Source organism: Somniosus microcephalus, chromosome 8 (genome assembly GCF_052327205.1).
Source record: "Somniosus microcephalus isolate GS21.2 chromosome 8, FLI_Smic_1.0, whole genome shotgun sequence".
NCBI lineage: Eukaryota > Metazoa > Chordata > Chondrichthyes > Squaliformes > Somniosidae > Somniosus > Somniosus microcephalus.
In genome coordinates, this window is record NC_140994.1 from 246867819 (window position 1) to 246890567 (window position 22749).

At 45.4% G+C, this 22749-nt stretch overlaps 1 protein-coding gene across 1 annotated transcript in view; it reads right to left on the bottom strand.

Annotated features, from left to right (window-relative positions):
• The window catches only part of stard15 (StAR-related lipid transfer (START) domain containing 15), a 134942-nt gene that overhangs the window by 44280 nt on the left and 67913 nt on the right, over window positions 1–22749 (bottom strand). The window contains exon 2 of the mRNA XM_085995948.1: window positions 740–887. Within this exon, the coding sequence (XP_085852074.1) occupies window positions 740–887 (148 nt within the window). The remainder of the gene's footprint in view (window positions 1–739; window positions 888–22749) is intronic.

The window sequence follows — 22749 nt, forward strand, 5'->3', positions numbered from 1 at the left end:
AGACATCCTTGCTCTGTACTCGAACCCTCTCGCTATGAAGGCCAACATACCATTTGCCTTCTTAACCGCCTGCTGCACCTGCATGCTTACCTTCAGCGACTGGTGCACAAGGACACCCAGGTCTCGTTGCACTTCCCCTTCTCCCAATCTATTGCCGTTCAGATAATGGAAAAAGCTGGAGATGGAACAGGTTTTTAAGCAAATGTTGGGGCAGGAAGAACAAAAGGGAAGGTCTGTGATAGGATGGAAGGCAGGTGCACCATCATCCCTTTTGTCATTTAATCTCTCCTGCCTTCCATCTTATCACAGACCTTCCCTTTTGTTCTTTCCTCTCCTCCCCTCCCCCCTTTCCCTGCCCCTGCACTTGCTTAAAAACCTGTTCCATCGCCAGCTTTTTCCAGTTCTGACGAAGGGTCATCGAGCTGAAACGTTAACTCTGTTTCTCTCTCTTCAGATGCTGCCTAACCAGCTGAGTATATCCAGCATTTTCTGTTTTTATTTCAGATTTCCAGCATCTGCAATATTTTGCTTTTGTATTAATGCTTTCTTTGTGTCTCTCCTAACTATTTACATTATGTATTGCACATCCACACATCCACAGATCATTTCTTAGTCTGTGCTGTAGATGACTCGGAACTCAGTCAACCTCTAAACTGCTTCGGCCTCAATTTGCTGTTGCACAATTCCACACGAGTTATGTTTCATAGTAAAAAAAAATCTGGTCTTTGGGATCACTTACAGGAGTAATACCCCACATCTGCATTCACCGTCAGCCGACCAATATCGTAGGTCTCGATCATATTAGTGTCCCATTTTTTTCTGTAGTGCGTGTCATGAAGAACATCATAGAGGGTCTCTGCTGAAACATCCTTGCAGTTAATTCTCATCTGGAACAAGAAATATTGATAGTTTGGAGAGATGCATAGCAGGTTTCGAAGATTAAGGATTAACGCAGAACTAAGCTAGTAATGGTACCAGGGTTGTGACAAAACATTTAATAAAGATAGTTGCGTTCATACTCTTTGTATCATAATTCCGATCAAGACTGCCCACTTGATTGGCACCTCATCCACCACCTTAAACGTTCACTCCCTCCACCACCGGCACACCGTGACTGCAGTGTGTACCATCTACTAGATGCACGGCAGCAACTCACCAAGTCTTCTACGACACCACCTCTCAAACCCGCGGCCTCTTCCACCTAGAAGGACAGAGGCAGCAGGTGCATGGGAACACCATCACCTCCAAGTTCCCCTCCAAGCCACACACCATCCTGACTTAGAAGTATATTGCCGATCCTTCATCGTCGCTGGGTCAAAATCCTGGAAACTCCCTTCCTAACAGCACTGCGGGAGTACCTTCAACACACGGACTGCAGCGGTTCAAGAAGGCGGCTCACCACCACCTTCTCAAGGGCAATTAGGGATGGGCAATAAATGCTGGCCTTGACAGCAACGTCCACATCCCATGAATTAATTTAAAAAATCCCTGTCAGCTTTATATCCATTATAGAAAATGGGTACACTAGATGGAAAATATAAATGCATGATGCATGTACAATAAGTAATTCCATTGTTAATACCTTCCATGATCATTATATTGCCCATCAATGCATAACATGAGATTTGAGATGACCTAACTGAAGGTTCTGAGTTCATGAGGGCAATTGAAAAACGTGAGGCAGGCAAATTGTTTACGAATTCACAAAACCTCTCATGAGCTATGATCCACACTGAGCTGGTTGCCTTTCTCCAGGTTTTGCCAATAGAGCTAATTAAGAATTTTTTACCATCAAATAGCATAGTCGCTGTAATATCAAAGAGGCCTTTTATCACAGCTATCATAAGCAAATATATCTAGTCTTAAATTATTAATTCAAAAATGCCTCTAATTATATTTCCAAACATAAAATTATTGTAATTCTCTCTAAACCCGAAAGAAAGATTATTCAAGTGAGATGCTCCTCCACATTTAGCTCCTTTGTATTGTCTTATTAAAAATGGCTGGAGTTGGCAAGGCCAGTTTGTGTAAACCGGAGTAATCTGCATCCTACCATTAATAAAACAAACTATGGTCAGATTTCATTCATACACAGCTGAGCAATTTTACATAATGAGCTTCTCTGCTGATATACAGTCGGAACATAAGCTGAAACTTCCATTAGAAAACAACGTCAATGGTGAATTAAATAATCAGAGATTAGCAGTGGATGCATTGTCTTGATCAGGCATTGAGTAAAGTCCAATGTAACTACAAAAGTATTCTTTGATTACATTACATAGGATATACGGCACAGAAACAGGCCATTCGGCCCACCCAGTCCATGCCGGCGTTTATGCTCCACACGAGCCTCCTCCCGTCTTTCCTCATCGAAATCTATCAACATAACCCTCTATTTCCTTCTCACTCATATATTTGTCTAGCCTCCCCTTAAACACATCTATACTTTTCACTTCAACCACTCCCTGTGGTAGCGAGTTCCACATTCTCACCACTCTCTGGGTAAAGAAGTTTCTTCTGAATTCCCTATTGGATTTCTTGGTGACTATCTTATATTGATGGCCTCTAGTTATGCTCTTCCCCACAAGTGGAAACATTCTCTTTGTATCCACTCTATCAAAATTTTTCATAATTTTAAAGACCTCTACTAGGTCACCCCTCAGCCTTCTTTTTTCAAGAGAAAAGAGATCCAGCCTGTTCATCCTTTCCTGATATGTATACCCTCGCATTTCTGGTATCATCCTTGTAAATCTTCTCTGCACCCTCTCCAGTGCCTCTATGTCCTTTTTATAATATGGTGACCAGAACTGTAAGCCGCACTCTAAGTGTGGTCTAACCAAGGTTCGATACAGGTTTAGCATAACTTCCCTCCTTTTCAATTCTATATAAATAAATAAAGTTGGCATGACAACAATGGGAGCCACCATGCAGTGATAGGACTAACTACTGCACTTGGCTTCTGATCTCGGCTGCCCTACTGCGGGGTGGCGCTGAGCAGAGGAAGGGCCATCGCTGGGCTGCTGTCGCACATTTCCGAGCACCCTGCTGTACGGTGGCAGTGAGATCAGAGCAGGTACATATCGACAGCTGCTAACTTCACCACTGGAGGTGTGTGGAGCAGCTGGGCTTGTATAGCAGAACGAGGGGGAAGGGAAGGAGGAGGAAGTAACAAATGAAGTAAACATTGTAGCAATACTATTCAATTGCAACTACATAACTTTCCAGAATTAAGTCACCGATAAAAGTGTACCCATCACCCCTGCGCTCGCTGGCCTATGTTGGCTCCCGGTCCAGCAACGCCTTACATTTAAAATTCTCATTGTTGCGTTCATTGTTCCATGGCCTCGCTCCTCTCTGTAACCTCCTCCAGCCCTGCAACCAATGTTCCCTCTAATTTTTTTGGGGGGCCGTGCGGGCCCTTTAACAGGCCCATTCAAAATTCCGCGCATGCGCGGTTTTTCCATTTAAAAGACGGTGAGCCGGCTGCGCGGGAGCTCCAGAGCGCTGCGCGGCCGTGGAGCTTAAAGGGAACATTGCCTGCAACCCTCCAAGAAATCTGCGTTCCTCTAATTCCGGCCTCTTTTGCCTCCCTGATTTCCCTCAACCCACCATTGGCGGCCGTGCCTTCAGCTGCCCAGGCCCTAAGCCCTTGCATTCCCTCCCTGAATCCTCTGCGCCTCTCCACCTCTCCCTTCTGCTTTAAGATGCTCCTTAAAATATACCTCTCAGACCAAACTTTTGGTCAAAAATCTCCTTACGTGGCTCAGTGGCAAATTCTGTCTGATAACGCTCCTGTGAAGTACTTTGGGATGTTTGACTATGCTAAAGGCGCTATATTGATGCAAGTGGTTGTGTAGAAACTACCACCAGTGATATTGTACAAAGGGTTAACACACTTCTTTGTAACAGATGTATTAACCTTTTTCAAGTAAACAGCTTAACCCATTGCAGGTAAATGGGTTATCACCTGAACTGAAACATTGAAGGGGTGGATTTGATAAGTGCACATTAAGCATCTGTACAACAACAGCAAATTATAGGTCAATGTTTTAAAAATCTAGTCGCAATTTGAAACAAATACAAAGCTCCATTTCAGAATCTAAGCACTGGACAAACGTAATAATATATTAACTAACCACTAAAAACTATGGGTACCTCTGTGTTTGCAATGTGTTAAGGAAAAATTTCTCTGGCAACTTATCTGATATGAATATTGAAGTATAAAACTGCTTAACAATTGGCCAAAATGCATCATATAAAATTTTGTCAGGGGACCAGGCCTTCCTACATTACAACAGTGACTGCACGTCAAAAAGTACTTCATTGGCTGTAAAGTGCTTTGGGACGTTCAGTGGTCGTGAAAGGTGCTATAGAAATGCAAGTCTTTCTTTCTTTTTTGAACCTACCCTATCCCCAGAAATGTACCACCTATTATGCCCCTTCTCTGTTGGTATATCCGCCATCAGGCTTGCGTGTAGTTACGCTTTGATTCCTCCAAAATAAGTGGAGGAATGTTCGGTATATCTATATCCTAAGTTACAAAACCCACGTAGCTACAGGAAACTCTTTTTTATCCGGCACCGACGGGACCGGCGTGCTGCCAGTTTATCAAAAAGTCTGGATTACAGAGAGGTATAGTAAAAGGTACGAGAGCCCCGTACACAGCCACAGATCCAGGCGTCCCTGTTGCATAGCAACAGGTGCAAGAACCCCGGTTACACGGCCACAGATCCAGGAACAGCCACTAATATGAAGTAAAACTTACCTGAACCTACTCCTGAATTTTGCCGGTTAACAGAGATTTCCAGTTATTTAGGTGCCAGTAAATCAAGAGTTTACTGTACTTGTTTTCACGTGTTATAGACTTTCTTTTGGACACTAAAGGAATCAAGGAATATCGGGATAGGATAGGAAAGTGGAGCTGAAGGACAAGATCAGCCATGATCTTATTGAATGGCGGAGCTAGCTCAAGGGGCCTTAACTCGCACCAAGTACCGTTCACCCACCACCCCTGTGCTCGCTGACCTACATTGGCTTCCCGTTGAGCAATGCCTTGATTTCAAAATTCTCATCCTTGTTTTCAAATCCCTCCATGGCCTCGCCCCTTCCTATCTCTGTAATCTCCTTCAGCCCCACAACCTCCCCCCACCCCCCGCCGAGGTATCTGCGCTCCTCTAATTCTGCCCTCTTGAGCATCCCTGATTATAATCGCTCAACCATTGGTGGCCGTGCCTTCTGTTGCCGGGGCCCTAAGCTCTGGAATTCCCTGCCTAAACCTCTCCGCCTCGCTTCCTCTCTCTCTCCTCCTTTAAGACGCTCCTAAAGACCTACCTCTTTGACCAAGCTTTTGGTCGCCTGCCCTAATTTCTCCTTATGTGGCTCGGTGTCAAATTTTTTGTCTTTTAATTCTCCTGTGAAGCGCCTTGGGACGTTTAACTATGTTAAAGGTGCTAAATAAATAAAGTTGTTGTTGTTGTTATGGCCTACTCTTGCTCCTATTTCTTATGCTCTTATAATCTGAGTTTTCTTTTGAGTTGGCAGTGCTTTGAGGCTATTGTTTATGGTTTGTGTGATCTGTTGACTCCAACTGGACAATGCAGGAATGTGGACATTGCTTGAGGATTGCACTGAGCTTGGTTGTAAAGGCCCGATAGGGTTTTTCCAATTGCTGACCCGTATGCACCTCCTCCGCCCAATGCACAGATAAAAGAACATAGAAACATAGAAGATAGGAGCAGGAGTAAGCCATTGGGCCCCTTGAGCCTGCTCCGCCATTCAATGAGATCATGGCTGATCATCCAAATTCAGTACCCAGTCCCTCCTTTCTCCCCATAACCCTTGATCCCTTTAGCCTTAAGAAATATATCCAACTCCTTCTTGAATATATTTAATGTATTGGCCTCTACTGCCTTCTGTGGTAGAGAATTCCACAGGTTCACCACTCTCTGGGTGAAGAAATTCCTCCTCATTTCTGTCCTGAATGGCCTACCCCTTATCCTTAGAGTGTGACCCCTGGTTCTGGACTCCCCCACCATCGGGAACATCCTTCCTGCATCTAGTCTGTCCAGTCCTGTCAGAATTTTATAAGTTTCAATGAGATCCCCTCTCATTCTTCTAAACTCCAGTGAGTACAAGCCCAATCGACCCAATCTCTCCTCATACGTCATTCTTGCCATCCCAGGTATCAGCCTGCTGAATCTTTGCTGAACTCCTTCCATGGCAAGAACATCCTTCCTCAGATAAGGCGACCAAAACTGCACACAATACTCAAGATGTGGTCTCACCAAGGCCCTGTACAACTGCAGCAAGACATCCTTGTTCTGTACTCAAATCCTCTTGCTACGAAGGCCAACATACCATTTGCCTTCTTAACCACCTGCTGCACCTGCATGCTTACCTTCAGCGACTGGTGCACAAGGACACCCAGGTCTCGTTACACTTCCCCTTCTCCCAATCTATTGCCATTCAGATAATAGTCTGCCTTCCTGTTTTTGCCACCAAAGTGGATAACCTTGCATTTATCCACATTATATTGCATCTGCCATGCTTTTGCCCAATCACCCAACCTGTCCAAATCATACTGGAGTTTCTCGGCATCCTCCTCACAGCACACCCACCCACCCAGCTTTGTGTCATCTGCAAGTTTGGAGATATTACATCTAGTTCCCTTGGCTAGATCATTAATATATATTGTGAATAGCTGGGGCCCAAGGACCGATCCCTGCGGATTCGTCAAACATGATTTCCCTTTCATAAATCCATGTTGACTCTGCCCAATCCTATTATTATTTTCTAAGTGTCCTGTTACCACATCCTTAATAATAGATTCTAGCATTTTCCCTACTACTGATGTCTTATCAACCTTAAGTTCAGACAGCCTTTCTTGTACCTGCTCTTTATCAAATCTTATCTCATCCAGTATCTCCACTACCTCCTCTTTCACTATGACTTAGGCAGCACCTTCTTCCTTTGTGAAGACAGATGCAAGGTACTCATTTAGTACCTCAGCCAACCCCTCTGCCTCGATCCCTAATCGGCCCCACCCCTTCTCTTATTACCCGTTTGTTATTTATATGCCTATATAAAAAGACTTTTGAATTCCCTTTTATGTTAGCTGCCAATCTATTCTCATACTCTCTCTCTTTGCCCCTCTTATTTTCTTTTTCACTTTCCCTCTGAAAAGGGCCTAATGCTTGCTTGAGGCCCCCTCTGAAATAATGGCTTTCCCTCAAAGCAGCTGACACCGTCCATCTGCGTTCAGGAAAACCAGGTCGGGGTGTGGTCCTTAAAGGGAGCGCTGCAGGCCGCAACCAACAAGGTAAAACCACGTGGGTACCTGCCAGCCATTCCGTCACCGCTCCCTTCTATCGCGACCTTGTAGCTGCCCATCGCCGCTGACAAATCCCCCCACCCCCCCCATCTACAAATCACTTATCGGAGATTATGTGTGATGCCCACTACATCTTCTAACACTTCAAGTGGCAGAAACTACAATACCAGTATGTCACTGTATACAAGCTCAAGCTACTGACCACATTTAGTTACAAGTAAAATTATACACAGAACACAAAGGCATAGGTAATATATACAGTGCAATTATCAACCTTACACGACATATAAACTGGCTGACTACTTAAAAAATACAGTTCGAGCATTTCCTGGCAAGCTCTTAGAAGGATGCAGGCCGGAGTTTTCTCTACCTGGGCAGGTCGGGTGTGGGCGGTCAGCGTGGCGGGTCGTGACCCCGTTGCTGCGTCCATCCCACTGCAGAAATCGGATTTGCGATAATGCGGCCTATTAAGCCCACCCTGCGCGTTACCCGGCCCCATTAAATGGTGTGGGTCTGGTGACGTCATCCATGACGCGTTTTCAGCCGGGATATTTAAAGGAGCCATGGCCACATTGCATTTGACGGTTCATCTAGGAGTGTGCAGGCAGCACACTGGAGGTTTTCATTGCTCCAAACTGTTGGAGAGATGGCTGCACAGAGGCAGAGGGCTGCACCCAGGTTCTCCGATGAATGCCTCCATAAGCTTGTGGAGGGAGTCAGAGCACGCAGGGAGGCCCTCCTCCCTTCGAATGGGCGGGAGAGACCTCCCCAGGAGACAAAATGAGCCTGTCTCCAAATTACAGAGGAGGTCAACAGCAGGGATGTTGTCAGGAGGACCTGGGTTCAGTGCTGGAAATGCTTCAATGATCTCATTAGATCAGGAAAGGTGAATGTAAAGTCACACTCAACTTCACCCTGCTGTGCCTCTCAATACATCCCCATCACTCCGTCTTCCCAACCCTGCTCCTGCACATCCTTACTCACACCAACATACCTTGCACGTCCACCCATCCCTCTCTCTCTATCTACATTATCACATCCCCATCAGACTAGCCACCCCTCACCCTCATCCTAATGCAATCATACCAAAATCATATCAAAACAGAGGTGAGGAGGAACTACTTCACTCAGAGGGTGGTAGGTCCATGGAATATGCTGCCCCAAAAAGCTGTAGAAGCTACATCATTACATAAATTTAAAACAGAAATAGACAGTTTCCTAGAAGTAAAGGGAATTAAGGGTTACGGGGAGCGGGCAGGAATTTGGACATGAGTCTAGGTTCGGATCGGTCATGGCCCTGTGGGTAGCGGAGCGGGCCCAGGGGCCGTGTAGCCTGATCCTGCTCCTATTTCGTGTGTCTAATTCTGTTAGATTCAGGAGATGGTTCTGTGATAGTGGATTGGCGTTTAGGATCAGATCAGCCATGATCTCATTGAATGGCGGAGCAGGCTCGAGGGGCCGATTGGCCTACTCCTGCTCCTATTTCTTATGTTCTTATGTTCTTAACAACACACAAGGAGGCCATTTGACATTTCCACCCCAATCCATCATAGTTTCCCTCTAAAGATGTAACCCAGCCATTCCTTACACTCATCCCATCACTCTCACTCAACCTCTTCTTTCCCTCCTCGCAGGAGAAGAGAGCCCACAAGAAGAGGGAGAGGGAGAGGACTGGAGGTGGGCCGCCATCATTTGTGACCCTCACAACAGCAGAGGAAGCTGCATTGGAAGTCTCGGGAGTGGCTGTGCAGCTGAAGGTGGGAGACGGAGAGAGGGGGACATCTCAGCAATCTGGTGACAGAATTACATGTCATACAGCTACATGGCATACAGCAGTCACTCATATGGGGACTGATGTCATCAGCCAGTGAATGGTCATCATATGCTAATGATATGTGTACCCATTCTTGATGTGGCATACCTATCTCATCTCTTTACTCTCCCATAGGTCCATCAAGAGCCCCCCCACACCCCCCCCCAATTGTCCAGGAGGAAGAGGAAGATGACTCCTCAGAGGAGCCTCCAGCCTCTGAGGGCACACAGTCACCAGACATGAGCGCGCCCAGCATCAGCGCAGCTACGCACATCCCGGTGAGTCCAATGTGAGATAGAGTAGTGTTGTCACCGGGTCCGTCACAAGTCACAAGTGAGCAAGAGCAGCAGGTGGAGACAGGGACAACAGTGGAGACTCCTCGCTGGAGGGCGCAGGACACTCCCAGCTCTGCTCAGCTGCATGTAGATGCTCAGCCTCGGGGGCTGTCCAGAAAGAGGGCAATCCTGGAGGTGCAGCAAGAAGTGCAGATTTTGTGAGCACGATGTCTGCAAATGTTCAGAGAATGGAGGATTCCACCTCCAGCATGAGCACCACCGTGTCGCAGGCGATGGCGACAGTAGGCTCTTCCATGGATAGGATGGTCACCTACATGGAGCAGCTAATACACCACTCACAGGAGCACATGGTCTCTATGGAGAATAGGTGGCAGAGGCTCATAGACCTCCTCTCTAGGAGGGATGTCAGCATAGACGTGAGTCCTCATGGCCCCACTGATGTGCAGCAAGGTGCTGTCCAGCTCCTTGCTAGCAAGGAAGTGTGGGTGGCCCATGAGAGGGATAATGGTGAGAGGAGACATGGAAGTGTTGGCTCCTCTCAAAGCGTTTACACTTCTCACCCATTGCCACCCCCTCAGTCAGAGTCCCAGATGCCTCCTCAGATCGCGATGGCCGAGTCTGCCCTGCACAGTCGCAGGAGGAGCAGACTTTGTCGGGGCCATCACAGGCTCCAAAACCCAGAAGACATCCGCCAAGAGTGTCTAAGCAGTGGCAGCAGGGAAGTGAGCAGGAAGCCTCTACCTCTGCTGAAGCCACAGGGGTAGCACCTCGTAGAAGCATACGGAAGAGAAAGATGACACACAAGTAGATGCACAAGGGTAGCCACTTGGGTGTTTTAGTTGATATTAATGATAAGTTTCCATTAATGTATTGTCAACCGTTAAAATCTTTATTTTCACCGCTTTGCTTTCTTGGACACATTTGTGTGTACCTTTGGAAGTGGTTTAGTGAGTTGCAGTGAATGGTGAGACATAACGGAACCTCCAGCAATGGTGGTCAGTGTGAAAGGAATGGCTTGGTCATTGTAGGGATCCTTTATGGTATTGCTGTGGGGTGGTGCCAATCTGGCGCATCATGTGGCAGCCATATGGGTGTACTGTGTAATGTTAAGTAAATCTGGACATGATGAGGCCATCCCTGGCCCCCTGGGCAGCAATGTGCTCAGGTGCTGATGCCCTCTGTACTGTGCAGCATCAGGTGGATGGTGGTGTTGTTGGCGCCACTGGTGTGCCTGGTGCTGCTGGTGTTGGGGCTCATTGTGGTCAGATTCTGAGGACCAAGGTGAGACCATGCTGATGGAATAGATGGCAGATGAAGTGGAGATGACAGAAGCAATCTGTCAATGGTGTGATAGGTTCTACCAATGAGGTGACACTGGATGGAGACTTTGCTGTAAACACTTTCAGCCTGCAGAAAGTTAAATATGCGCTGGCAATGTAGTCAACAACAGCTTCTGCCTGAGGAAAGTGATCAGCTGTGAGGTGGGAGCTTTTATAGTACATTTCATGCTGTCAACTAATCAGCTGGATCAACGGCCACCCAACTTCTGGCTCAGGTTGACAGACATGATCCCCGAGCTGTGTGAAGCCTGTGGCCATGCATGGAAATTTGAAATTTTTGGGAAAAAGACTCTTAAGTGTCTGACAACAAGCTGATAATGATTCCAATTAGGTCACGCGCTTCTGTCGGTCTGGTCACTGCCGCACCGACAAATGCACCTGAGGGAAAGGCGCGTGGGGGGTGGGATGACAGCGGGTTCCCAACCCGTTCCGACCTTTTTCAAATTTCCCACCCGGACCGCCTCCGATCGCGCCTGCACGGACCCCAGAAAATTCCTGTCACACTCCCTGATGGTGCACTGGTCTCTATTCACTTCTGCCCTATGGTGGGAGCACAGATAGAAACCTGAAGAAGACGACAAGTTCTGGGGAGTTGGGGAGAGAGTTTTTTCTTCTGAATTTTAAACAATTTCTTTGAAAAGAATTTGAGCAATTAAATGTTCACCATTTTAATGACCTTAGTCTACAATGACAAGATGGTGCACGATAGCTGCATGTCAAGCAAACTATATTCAGGCAAGGAGCAGACAGATTATGACAATAATTAGAAATTATTGGCCCAGAACTTGGTGTCGGAGGCTTGCCGCGCGTGCAAGCCCCCGATCTGCACTCACCCTGCGCGCTGACATCTGAAGCCCGGGCCTGCTTGCATTTCCTGTCACAGGCCCGGTTCAGATGTCAGCGCGCAGTGCTTACCTGATCCAGCGGCGTAGTTAGTGCGATGTGCCGGCTGGGATCAGGTGAGCACTGTACAACCAATCAGGGGAGGGGAAGGTTCATTCATGAGTTTGAGAGTAAGAACTGTCAAACTCATGAAAACTACGGGGGCCCAAAACACTACTTAAACTTTAAATAAAAATTTAAAAAACATCCCAATCATTAAATTAAGTATAAATAAGTTTTAAAAAATTTAAACAATGATTTTTTTTTTGAAAAATATAAATTTTTAATAGAAAGGGTCTAAAACTAAACTTACCTTATTGTAGATTCTTTAAAATAATAAACCTGTGGAAAAAAAATTCTAAATTACACTAAAACACCACTTACCTGTAAAAATAAATACTTATGTGTGCTTTTTACAAGCGTAAAGACCGGAGTCCTTTAGACATGCGCAAATCCCCCAAAACAGAGGAAATCCAAGACGCACGCGCTGCCCCCTACAGCGCACGCGCTAGCCTCTTCAACTCTTGGGTTGGAGGAGAGGAAATGCCGGTTTTCAGCACATGCGCTGTGCATGCTGAAAACCGGCATTTCCTCCGGCCAGACGCGCGAGTACCCCTTCCGTACTCACGCGTTTGGGGAGGAATTTCTGCCCCAATATGCGCATGATTAGAAAGAGAGCAAAGACGTTGCTGTTATGTTGTGCCTTTCACAACCTCAGGACATCTCAAAGATACATCCAATGAAGTACTTTTTGAAGTCTAGTCGCTGTTGTAATGTAGGACACGCAGCAGCCAATTTGCACACAGCAAGATCCCACAAACAGCAATGAGATCATCTGTTTTGGTGATGTTGGTTAAGGGATAAATACTGAATATTCAAAATAGTACCGCGAGATCTTTTACATCCACCTGCGAGAGCAGAAAGGGCCTCGGTTTAAATTCTCATCTGAAAAACAGCACCTTCAATAGTGAAGCACTCCTTCAGTACTGCATCAGTCGAGATTCTGTGCTAAAGTCCCTGGAGTGGGACTTGAATACACAACCTTCTGATGCAGAAGCGAGAGCGCTACTCACTTAAAAAAAAAAATAATACTTTATTGAACATTAAGAACATTTACAACATGGTGACCATTACATTGTATGATACAAATCAATTCCACCACTCTGCACAGCCATTCCGCCACCACCTTTTAACATCAAAACCTGAAGTTTAATTTGTCACCTGCAACATATATTAATCGATTGTACTTTAAAAATTGGTTGTAAAACACTGTCCTTAAATTCCTTTCTGAATAAAACATCCACAGAGCCTTATAATGGTCTTTTAGCTTATATTTAAAATACTCTTTTAGATTGATTCTCCTCCCCTTAAAAAACAGAGCATTCCTTCTTTGCACAATCACGAATCTAGCCAAACTGAACATTAAATTAATTGCCGCTCCGCTAGACTCTGGCAGACTCTCCTGCAATCCCCATCTCAAAATTGAGTCCCATGGAATTCCCATACTCACTCTTCGGTCCCCACCCAGCAAAAAAGCTTCACACGACTGTCGAACATAGTACTTAAAGTAATTTAACTGCGGACATAACACCAGTAAATGGGACAGAGTCTCATCCTGTGTCCCACACATTGGGCAAGTTGCCGCCTCCACTCGTCCAATCTTGCACAAGACCGTCATGGTAAAAATCCGGTTATGAGCCAATTTGAAGTCCAGTTCAATCCATTCTGGGCATTTAAAATTCGCCCACACTCCCTTCCAAATCCTGTTGAAGTCCAGCTGTGGGTATATACTCTGCCAAAACTCCTGACCAGCAGGTGTCTTGAATCTCCATTCTCTGAATACCTCATAGAAATCTCGAGTATTACAGTTGTCAAATTGGACCAACTCTCCCCCTTTCTCCAGTACAAAGCTTGGAAAAGCAGGACGCATTTTACTTCCTTTGGAGATTTCCGCATTTATTTCTTCCATCCAATCCTGTGGCATTGCCCTCACAATCTTCTCATACATGATTCCTATTGCTTTTCCTTCTACCTCCTGATCCTCCTCCCACACCATGTCCCTCACTATCGCTTCCGGCAACCAACCTGGAATCACCTTGTATAATATATCTTTCACAGATATAATCCCATCTTTTATAAAAGCTTGATTAAATAAAACCTCTCCTTCGATGTTGACCCACCTATTCAGAAATAAGGGCTGTTCTAAAAATTCTTCAGCCCCCTTGGGCATAAACTGCACACTTTTTAAAAATTGAGCCCAAGTCTCCACAACCCCCTTATAAAACCTAGGGAGAAGTTTAATCGATTTCAAAAACATATTATTGTATTCCATATACAATACCCCCTGCCCTCCTATCCCACTTCGTTTTAAAAAATGCTCAAAACAACTCTTCCAAAAGCTTGTATTTGACTTCTGAAGAAGTCTCTTCACCCATTTGATTCTAAAGGATTTTTTCTTCAAATCAATATCTGGGAAATTGAGCCCTCCCTGATTTCTCCGTCCAATGATGGTATTGTAAGCCACCAAGGCTGGTTTCCCTTCCCATAAAAACCTCACACAAGCCTCTCGGATGGACTTTTCTGCCCACTCAGGAATATCCTCCACCGTCAATTAGTACCATAGCTTAGATAGCAAGAGAGCAGACACCACTGTCGCTCTTCCTTGCACTTTCAACCACCTTCTTTCTCACCTACCCAAAATCTTTCTAATTTATATAACCTTCGGTTCCCAATTTAATCGATCCACTTCTTCCCTATCTTTCTTGCACCCCATATGCACCCCCAGAACTTCCAAAACCTCCACCACCTTAAAGGGACATACCCTCATAAGAACATAAGAAATAGGAGCAGGAGTAGGCCAATCGGCCCCTCGAGCCTGCTCCGCCATTCAATAAGATCATGGCTGATCTGATCCTAACCGCCAATCTACTATCACAGAACCATCTCCTGAATCTAACAGAATTAGACACACGAAATAGGAGCAGGATCAGGCTACACGGCCCCTGGGCCCGCTCCGCTACCCACAGGGCCATGACCGATCCGAACCTAGACTCATGTCCAAATTCCTGCCCGCTCCCCGTAACCCTTAATTCCCTTTACTTCTAGGAAACTGTCTATTTCTGTTTTAAATTTATGTAATGATGTAGCTTCTACAGCTTTTTGGGGCAGCATATTCCATGGACCTACCACCCTCTGAGTGAAGTAGTTCCTCCTCATCTCAGTTTTGAAAGAGCAGCCACTTATTCTAAGACTATGCCCCCTAGTTCTAGTTTCACCCATCATCGGGAACATCCTCCCCGCATCCACCCGATCCAACCCCTTCACAATCTTATATGTTTCAATAAGATCGCCTCTCATTCTTCTGAACTCCAATGAGTAGAGTCCCAATCTACTCAACCTCTCCTCATATGTCCATCCCCTCATCCCCAGGATTAACCGAGTGAACCTTCTTTGTACTGACTCGAGAGCAAGTATGTCTTTTCTTAAGTATGGACACCAAAACTGTATGCAGTATTCCAGGTGCGGTCTCACCAATACCTTGTACAACTGAAGCAATACCTCCCTATTTTTATATTCTATCCCCCTAGCAATGAAAGCCAACATTCCATTGGCCTTCTTAATCACTTGCTGCACCTGCATACTAACCTTTTGAGTTTCGTGCACCAGGACCCCCAGATCCCTTTGTACTTCAGTACTTTCCAGTTTCTTGCCATTAAGATAATAACTTGCTCTACGATTTTTCCTGCCAAAGTGCATAACCTCACACTTTCCAGTATTGCATTCCATCTGCCAAATCTCTGCCCACTTACTTAGCCTGTCTATGTCCCCTTGCAGGTTTTTTATGTCCTCCTCACTCACTACTTTCCCTCCCATCTTAGTATAATCTGCAAACTTTGATATGTTACACTCGGTCCCCTCCTCCAAATTGTTAATATAGATTGTAAAGAGTTGGGGATCCAGCACTGACCCCTGCGGAACACCACTTGTTACTGATTGCCAGTCTGAGAATGAACCATTTATTCCAAATCTCTGCCTTCTATTAGATAGCCAATCCTCTATCCATACCAGAATATTACCCCCAATCCCGTGATTTTTTATCGTAAGCAATAATCTTTTGTGTGGCACCTTGTCAAATGCCTTTTGGAAGTCTAAATACACTACGTCCACTGGTTCCCCTTTATCCACCCTATATGTTACTTCCTCAAAGAACTCCAGCAAATTTGTCAAACATGACTTCCCCTTCATAAAACCATGCTGACTTTGTCCTATTAAATTATGATTATCCAAATGTCCTGTTACTGTCTCCTTAATAATGGAATCCAAAATTTTACCTACCACAGATGTTAGGCTAACCGGTCTATAGTTTCCAGCCTTCTGTCTACTGCCCTTTTTAAATAAGGGTGTTACATTAGCAGTTTTCCAGTCTGCCGGGACCTTTGCTGAGTCCAGGGAGTTTTGGAAAATTATTACCAATGCATCCACAATCCCTACCGCCACTTCCCTCAAGACCCTAGGATGTAAGCCATCAGGTCCAGGTGATTTATCTGCCTTGAGTCCCATTATTTTACCGAGTACCACTTCCTTAGTGATTTTGATCGTGTTTAGCTCCTCCCCTCCTTTAGCCCCCTGTTTGTCCAGTGTTGGGATATTCTTAGTGTCTTCTACTGTAACGACTGCTATAAAATATTCATTCAGTGTTTTTGCCATCTCCATATTTCCCACCATTAATTTCCCGGTCTCATCCTCTAAGGGACCAACATTTACTTTAGCCACCCTTTTTCTTTTTATATAACGATAAAAACTCTTACTATCTGTTTTTATATTTTTTGCAAATTTACTTTCATAATCTATCTTCCCTTTCTTAATCAATCTTTTTGTTATTTTTTGCTGTCTTTTAACGTTTTCCCAATCCTCTATCCTCCCACTAGATTTGGCTACCTTATATGCCCTTGTTTTTAGTCGAATACTATCCTTAATTTCTTTACTTAGCCACGGATGGCTGTCTTTTCTTTTACACCCTTTTCTTCTCAGTGGAATATATATTTTTTGGAAGTTGTAAAATAACTCCTTAAATGTACACCACTGATCATGTATCGTCTTACCCTTTAATCTATTTTCCCAATCCACTCTACTCAATTCCACTCTCATACCTTCATAGTCTCCTTTATTCAAGCTTAGCATGCTTGTTTGAGATCCAACCTTCTCACCCTCTAATTGAATATGGAATTCAACCATGTTATGGTCACTCATTCCAAGGGGATCCTTTACTAGGACATTTTTAATTAATCCTGTCTCGTTACACATGACCAGATCTAAGGTTGCTTGCCCTCTGGTCGGTTCAGTTACATACTGCTCAAGAAACCCATCCCTAATACACTCAATGAACTCATCCTCAAGGCAGCCCTGCCCAATTTGATTTGTCCAATTAATATGATAGTTAAAATCCCCCATAATTATAGATGTTCCCTTATTACAAGCCTCAACTATCTCCTGATTGATACTCTGTCCAACAGAGTTGCAACTGTTCGGAGGCCTATAGACTACGCCCACTAGTGTTTTTTTCCCCTTATTATTCCTTATCTCCACCCAAACTATTTCATTATCCTGATCTTTTGACCCAATATCATTTCTCTGTATTACAGTGATTCCTTCCTTTATTAACATAGCCACCCCACCTCCCCTTCCTTCCTGCCTGTCCTTCCTGATCATTAAATAACCTGGTATGTTTAATTCCCAGGCATTGTCACCCTGCAGCCATGTTTCTGTAATGGCCACAAGATCATACCCATATGTAGTTATTTGTGCCATTAACTCGTCTATTTTGTTACGAATGCTACGTGCATTCAGATAGAGAACTTTCAAATATGTTTTGTGACACTTAGTTCCTGCTTTTGCCCTTTTTATTACTTTACCTTTTACTCCATACCTTCTGCCCCTTCCTGACACGCTCTGGTTTTTAATTTCCCCACTGCTACCTAAGTCTATGACCTTCTCTGTTGTCATTTTTATTATTTGCTCTCTAGGAGCCTCACCCCCACTAGTTAGTTTAAAGCCCTCTCTACCGCCCTAGTTATATGATCCGCCAGGACTCTAGTCCCAGCACTGGCCAAGTGAAGCCCGTCCCAACGGAACCGCTCCCTCCTGCCCCAGTACTGGTGCCAGTGTCCCAGGAAGCAAAACCCATTTCTCCCACACCAGTCTTTGAGCCATGCATTTAACTCTCTAATTTTATTTGTCCTAGCCAAATTCGCTCGTGGCTCAGGTAATAATCCAGAGATTATTACCCTTGTGGTTCTGCTTTTTAATTTGGCCCCTAGCTGCTCAAACTTCCTCAGCAGAACCTCCTTCTTTGTTCTATCTATGTCATTGGTACCAACATGGACCCAGTACCATTCCCCCCTACCCCTCCCTGCAACCAGGCATTGGGACTTACTATAATTCACTCTGGCACCTGAAGCTCTACAATATTCCTCCACTACCTCCATAGCTTTCCTCACTGACTCCCCATTTCTCAATGTTAAGGTTGTGTCATCTGCATATTGGTGTATCACCAACACCAGCCCAGAACTGGGTACCACAATCCCAACTACACCTTGTTTCTTTCGCATCATGTAACCTAATGGTTCTGCTACCAATGTGTACAGCAATGGGGACAGGGGACAACCCTGTCTCACTGATCTCTGTATTGGAAAATACTTGGATAAAAAACCATTACATTTAACACAGCTAAATATGTTTGAATAAAAAATCCTTATCCACTGAATAAAATTTTCCTTGAAACCAAATGCTTCCAAAACCTGCAATAAAAACTCATGAGAGACCCTATCAAAGACTTTCTCTTGATCTATCTTTAATACATAAGCCTCCCTCCCACTCTCTTCCATGAGCTCTATCGCATCTCGGATTGAGACCACAGAGTCTGCGATGTCCCGGCCATAGGACTGAGAGGGCCAAACTATCTCCGGTAACACCTCCTTCAAACGATTTGCCATAACCCTCGCCAAGATCTTATAATCCACATTTAATAGTGTGATGGGCCTCCAATTCTTCAGATCCTGTCTATCCCCTTTATTTTTATAAGCTAAGCTTATGATACCTCTCCTCATAGATGGAGCCAGGCTTCCCTCAATATTAATTTCCTTAAAAACTTCTAAGAGCAATGAACTTAAAATCTCGAAAAATTCCTTATAAAATTCTGCACTTAGTCCATCGGACCCTGGGCTTTCCCCCCACTTCATTCCACTTATTGCTATTTATATTTCCACTAATCCTACTTGTTTATCACACATGCTTCTCTCATCCTCCTTTAAACCCTTTTCAATAAAAGCAGTAACCTTCTCCATCTCCAAATTGGAAATGTCTTCTTTTGTATATAGCTCTTGATAAAAGCTGCTAGCCGCCTCCAAAATCTCCTCACTTTCATGAATGATCTTCTCCCCAACCTTCAACTCTTCAATTAACGATAATCTCTGTTGCAGCTTCTCTTGCTCCAGAAAATATCTAGTGCATCTTTCGCCCTCCAATGCATATCTAGCCTTTGCACGGAGAATGGCCCCCTTGCATTTTTCAACTTGCAATAATTCCCACTCTTCCTTTAGGATCCGGAACTTAGTCTCAGCTCCCTTATCCCCTCCGTCAACTGCTTTACAGACATCCGTAAACCTTTTGTTTATATTCTCTTCTTGATGCCGGTTAGCTGCCGCCCTCTTTTTCCCATAACGTACCGAAAAAACTTTTACCTCAAATTTGAAATTGTCCCACCAAACTCTTCTTTCTTTCAAGAACAAAAGTTCCTTCCGAGCATTCTTTATTATATTTATAATCCCTTCTTTATAAGCACTTTCTTTCAGGTATTGATTGTTTAAAATCCACACCCCTGAACCGATCTTAACCCTGCTGTTCCTAATTCTAAGAACCAAAGCCGAGTGATCACTAAAAAATACTTTTTTATAATAAACCTCCATCAGCTCCGAACTTAACCCTTCCCGCATTACACAAAATCTATTTGGCTCTGTTTTAAAACCTCACCCACCCAACCTGCTCTGCAGAACTCCCTTTTTATGGGGTTCTGGTCCCTCCATAAGTCTCTCAAATTTAAATTTGCCATCATTTTTACAATCATCCCTCTGGAGTTATCATCTTTAAAGGTCATCTGGGCTGAAATGTCCATCCAAGATAAAAATACATTAAAATCCCACACTATACAAGGATTTTGCACCTCTGCCACTTCAGTGAATAACCCCCGAAAAAACTCGCGATGCTTGCAATGGTCGTTCGGTGCATAGATATTAAAAAGATCACAATTAAATCCCTCCAATTTTACCCTTAGCCGTAAAAATCTCCCCTCAGTGTCCTTGTCCACCAAGGCAACATTCTCTTCTATGGACGGACTCACCAAAACAGCCACCCCTCTACGGTTATTGTTTGCACAACTTGCAAACACCTCTCCCTTCCAAACCTTCTGAACTCTTTCTAGAATATCCTCATCCCAAAAGGTTTCTTGCAGACACAACAAGTCCGTGCCTTTAAAACCCTGCAACAACTGCTGCAATTTCTTCTCACCCCTCAGTCCGTTCACATTAATCGAGACCAATGTAATCATGGCTCCAAAGAAGGGAAGTATGCCCAATAATCTCCCCATCATTTAATCTCTGGCTCTTCCCTCCTCTCATGCTCCTTCTCAACTTTTCGGGCAGCTGTTGCTTTTTCCTGCAGCCTCTGGCTCTTTTTCACCTCCTGTTTGACCCCTCCCTGCAGTTTCAGCCTCTTCCTTGCCTTAAGTTTGGACCCAGGAGCTGCCCTTTCTCCCTCCTTCTGCCCCTCACTAACCTTTCCCTTTCCACATGATGCCACCCCATCCCCAACTTCCATGTCTCTGTCCCCCTCTAATTCCTCACACTCAAGCTCTTCTGCAACCCCGTGCCTGCTCCCCGTCAGATACATAATCCTGCTCCCCGTCAGATACTTCATCTCCCACAGAGAGTCTTCCTGCTATCGCAGTTTCTCCCACTGTGCTGCCCCCTTCGACCACGTCTCCACCTCTGACCCTTGCACCTTGTTCCCTCACTCCATGGGACAATGGTACACCTAAATTGTTCCCTTCTGATGGCTCTATCTCGCTGATCCCAATCTGCTGTCCCTTTAAGGCTCCTGCCTCTTGTACCCTCTCCCCGCCCTGCCCCCTCCCGCTCACCAAAATATCGACTTCCCGCCTCTCCCCGGAGCACTCACTTCCACCACACACCCCGCTCCTGCCTCCTCTCCCCCCGCAGACACCAGACTCCCCAGGGGGAGCCGAACTTCACTAAGGCTCGAGTCTGCACTCGACCCTCGCTGCCTGCTGCTGTCTTTGTTCCCCTCCACAGCCCTCGCCGTGTTTTCCGCCATCTCCATCTCGATCTCCGCTCTGCCATCCTCAGCCTCTTCCTGTGCTCCTTTTTCCTTCATTTTACCGGCTGTGTCCTCCGACTGCACCGCACCTCCGGCCATGCCACACTCCTCTCCCGCTCCTTCTCCCATCTCCTCATCACTCATTTTGCTCCCTTCTGCCACACACTCACAGCGGGTGGGGCCTTTATGACACACCCCACAGCTCTCCGCCTTGCAGCTCCACGCGATATGTCCCGACTCACCGCAATTGTAACAATACAAATCAGGACAGTTTCTTACGAGATGGTCATGTCCCAGACAATAGTAACACACCTTTACTTGGTTATCGTGCAGCACACGAAAGTACTGCACTCCTTCCAGTGTCTCGAACTTCATACTGTACGGCAAAGACCTTACCCCCTCTGGGAACCGCACCTTTACATACCGGGTTCCGTCTGCTACCCGTGTTCCCAGATAGTACCTCCTCTTTATTTCGGAACAGATTTTAATGTCCCACGACTCCAACTTTTTGCTCAGCACGTCGTCCTCGATGTACACTGGCAAGTACAAAAATGAAACCACCACTTCCTCTGAATATAGCAGAGTCACCTCCAAGAATTTCTCCCCAACTTTCAGACTGAGCAGCAGTTTTTCCACCTCCTCACGGCCACTGACCGTCACCTCAAATCCCACATTTGGTTTTGGTCGGCAGGCAAAACAGCTTCCCTTAGCACAGTCCTCATGAACCGCCTGGATTATATCCCAGGCTCGAATCTTCTTATCTTCACATTGCACCACCACCGTATTTTCTTTACCAAACCTCCTGAGGTCCCGACCCAAACCTTTGGGCCTTTTTTTTCCCCTTCCCACCACAGTTTCTTCCCTAATACAATTCCTCTCGGGAATATTGTCCTAGAAACATAGAAACATAGAAACTAGGAGCAGGAGTAGGCCATTCGGCCCTTCGAGCCTGCTCCGCCATTCAGCGAGATCATGGCTGATCATCCAAACCCTAGCACCCAGTCCCTACACCGACAGCCATCCCACCCAAGCCCTATCCCCGTAACCCCGTAACCCCCCTAACACTAAGGGCCAATTTTTTTTATCATGGCCAATCAACCTAACCCACACATCTTTGGACTGTGGGAGGAAACCGGAGCACCCGGAGGAAACCCACGCAAACACGAGGAGAATGTGCAAACTCCACACAGACAGTCACCCGAGGCTGGATTTGAACCCGGGTCCCTGGCGCTGTGAGGCAACAGTGCTAACCACTATGCCACCGTGCGGCACTCCGGACCCCTCAGCAGCCATCTGACTGTTTTTTGTGGGCCAAAAAGGCCCTAAAACCTGAAAACAACACCCTAAAACCCTCCACCAACTTTTTACAAAACTCCCTCCAACACCCAGCTGCAATTAGGCAACCAGTCAAACCTGGCTCACTCCTAGCCCCTCCCACCTAGAGAGTGCTACCCACTGAGCCACAGCTAACACTGTGTGTTGGACGCATGCTTAACCTATTCATGTGGCATTCCCTATTATTTTAATGTAAGCATTAAAATGAAAAGGAGAGTACCTGCATTAAAGTAGATGAGAGAACGATCTTGTGCAAAACTCATTAAGCGTTTGCACTTTAATTACACCTATAATTGCGCCAGTAATTTCTAGACTTTGTCTGTGCCATTACACCAGGTGGGATGCAAGTAACAGTTCCCATTG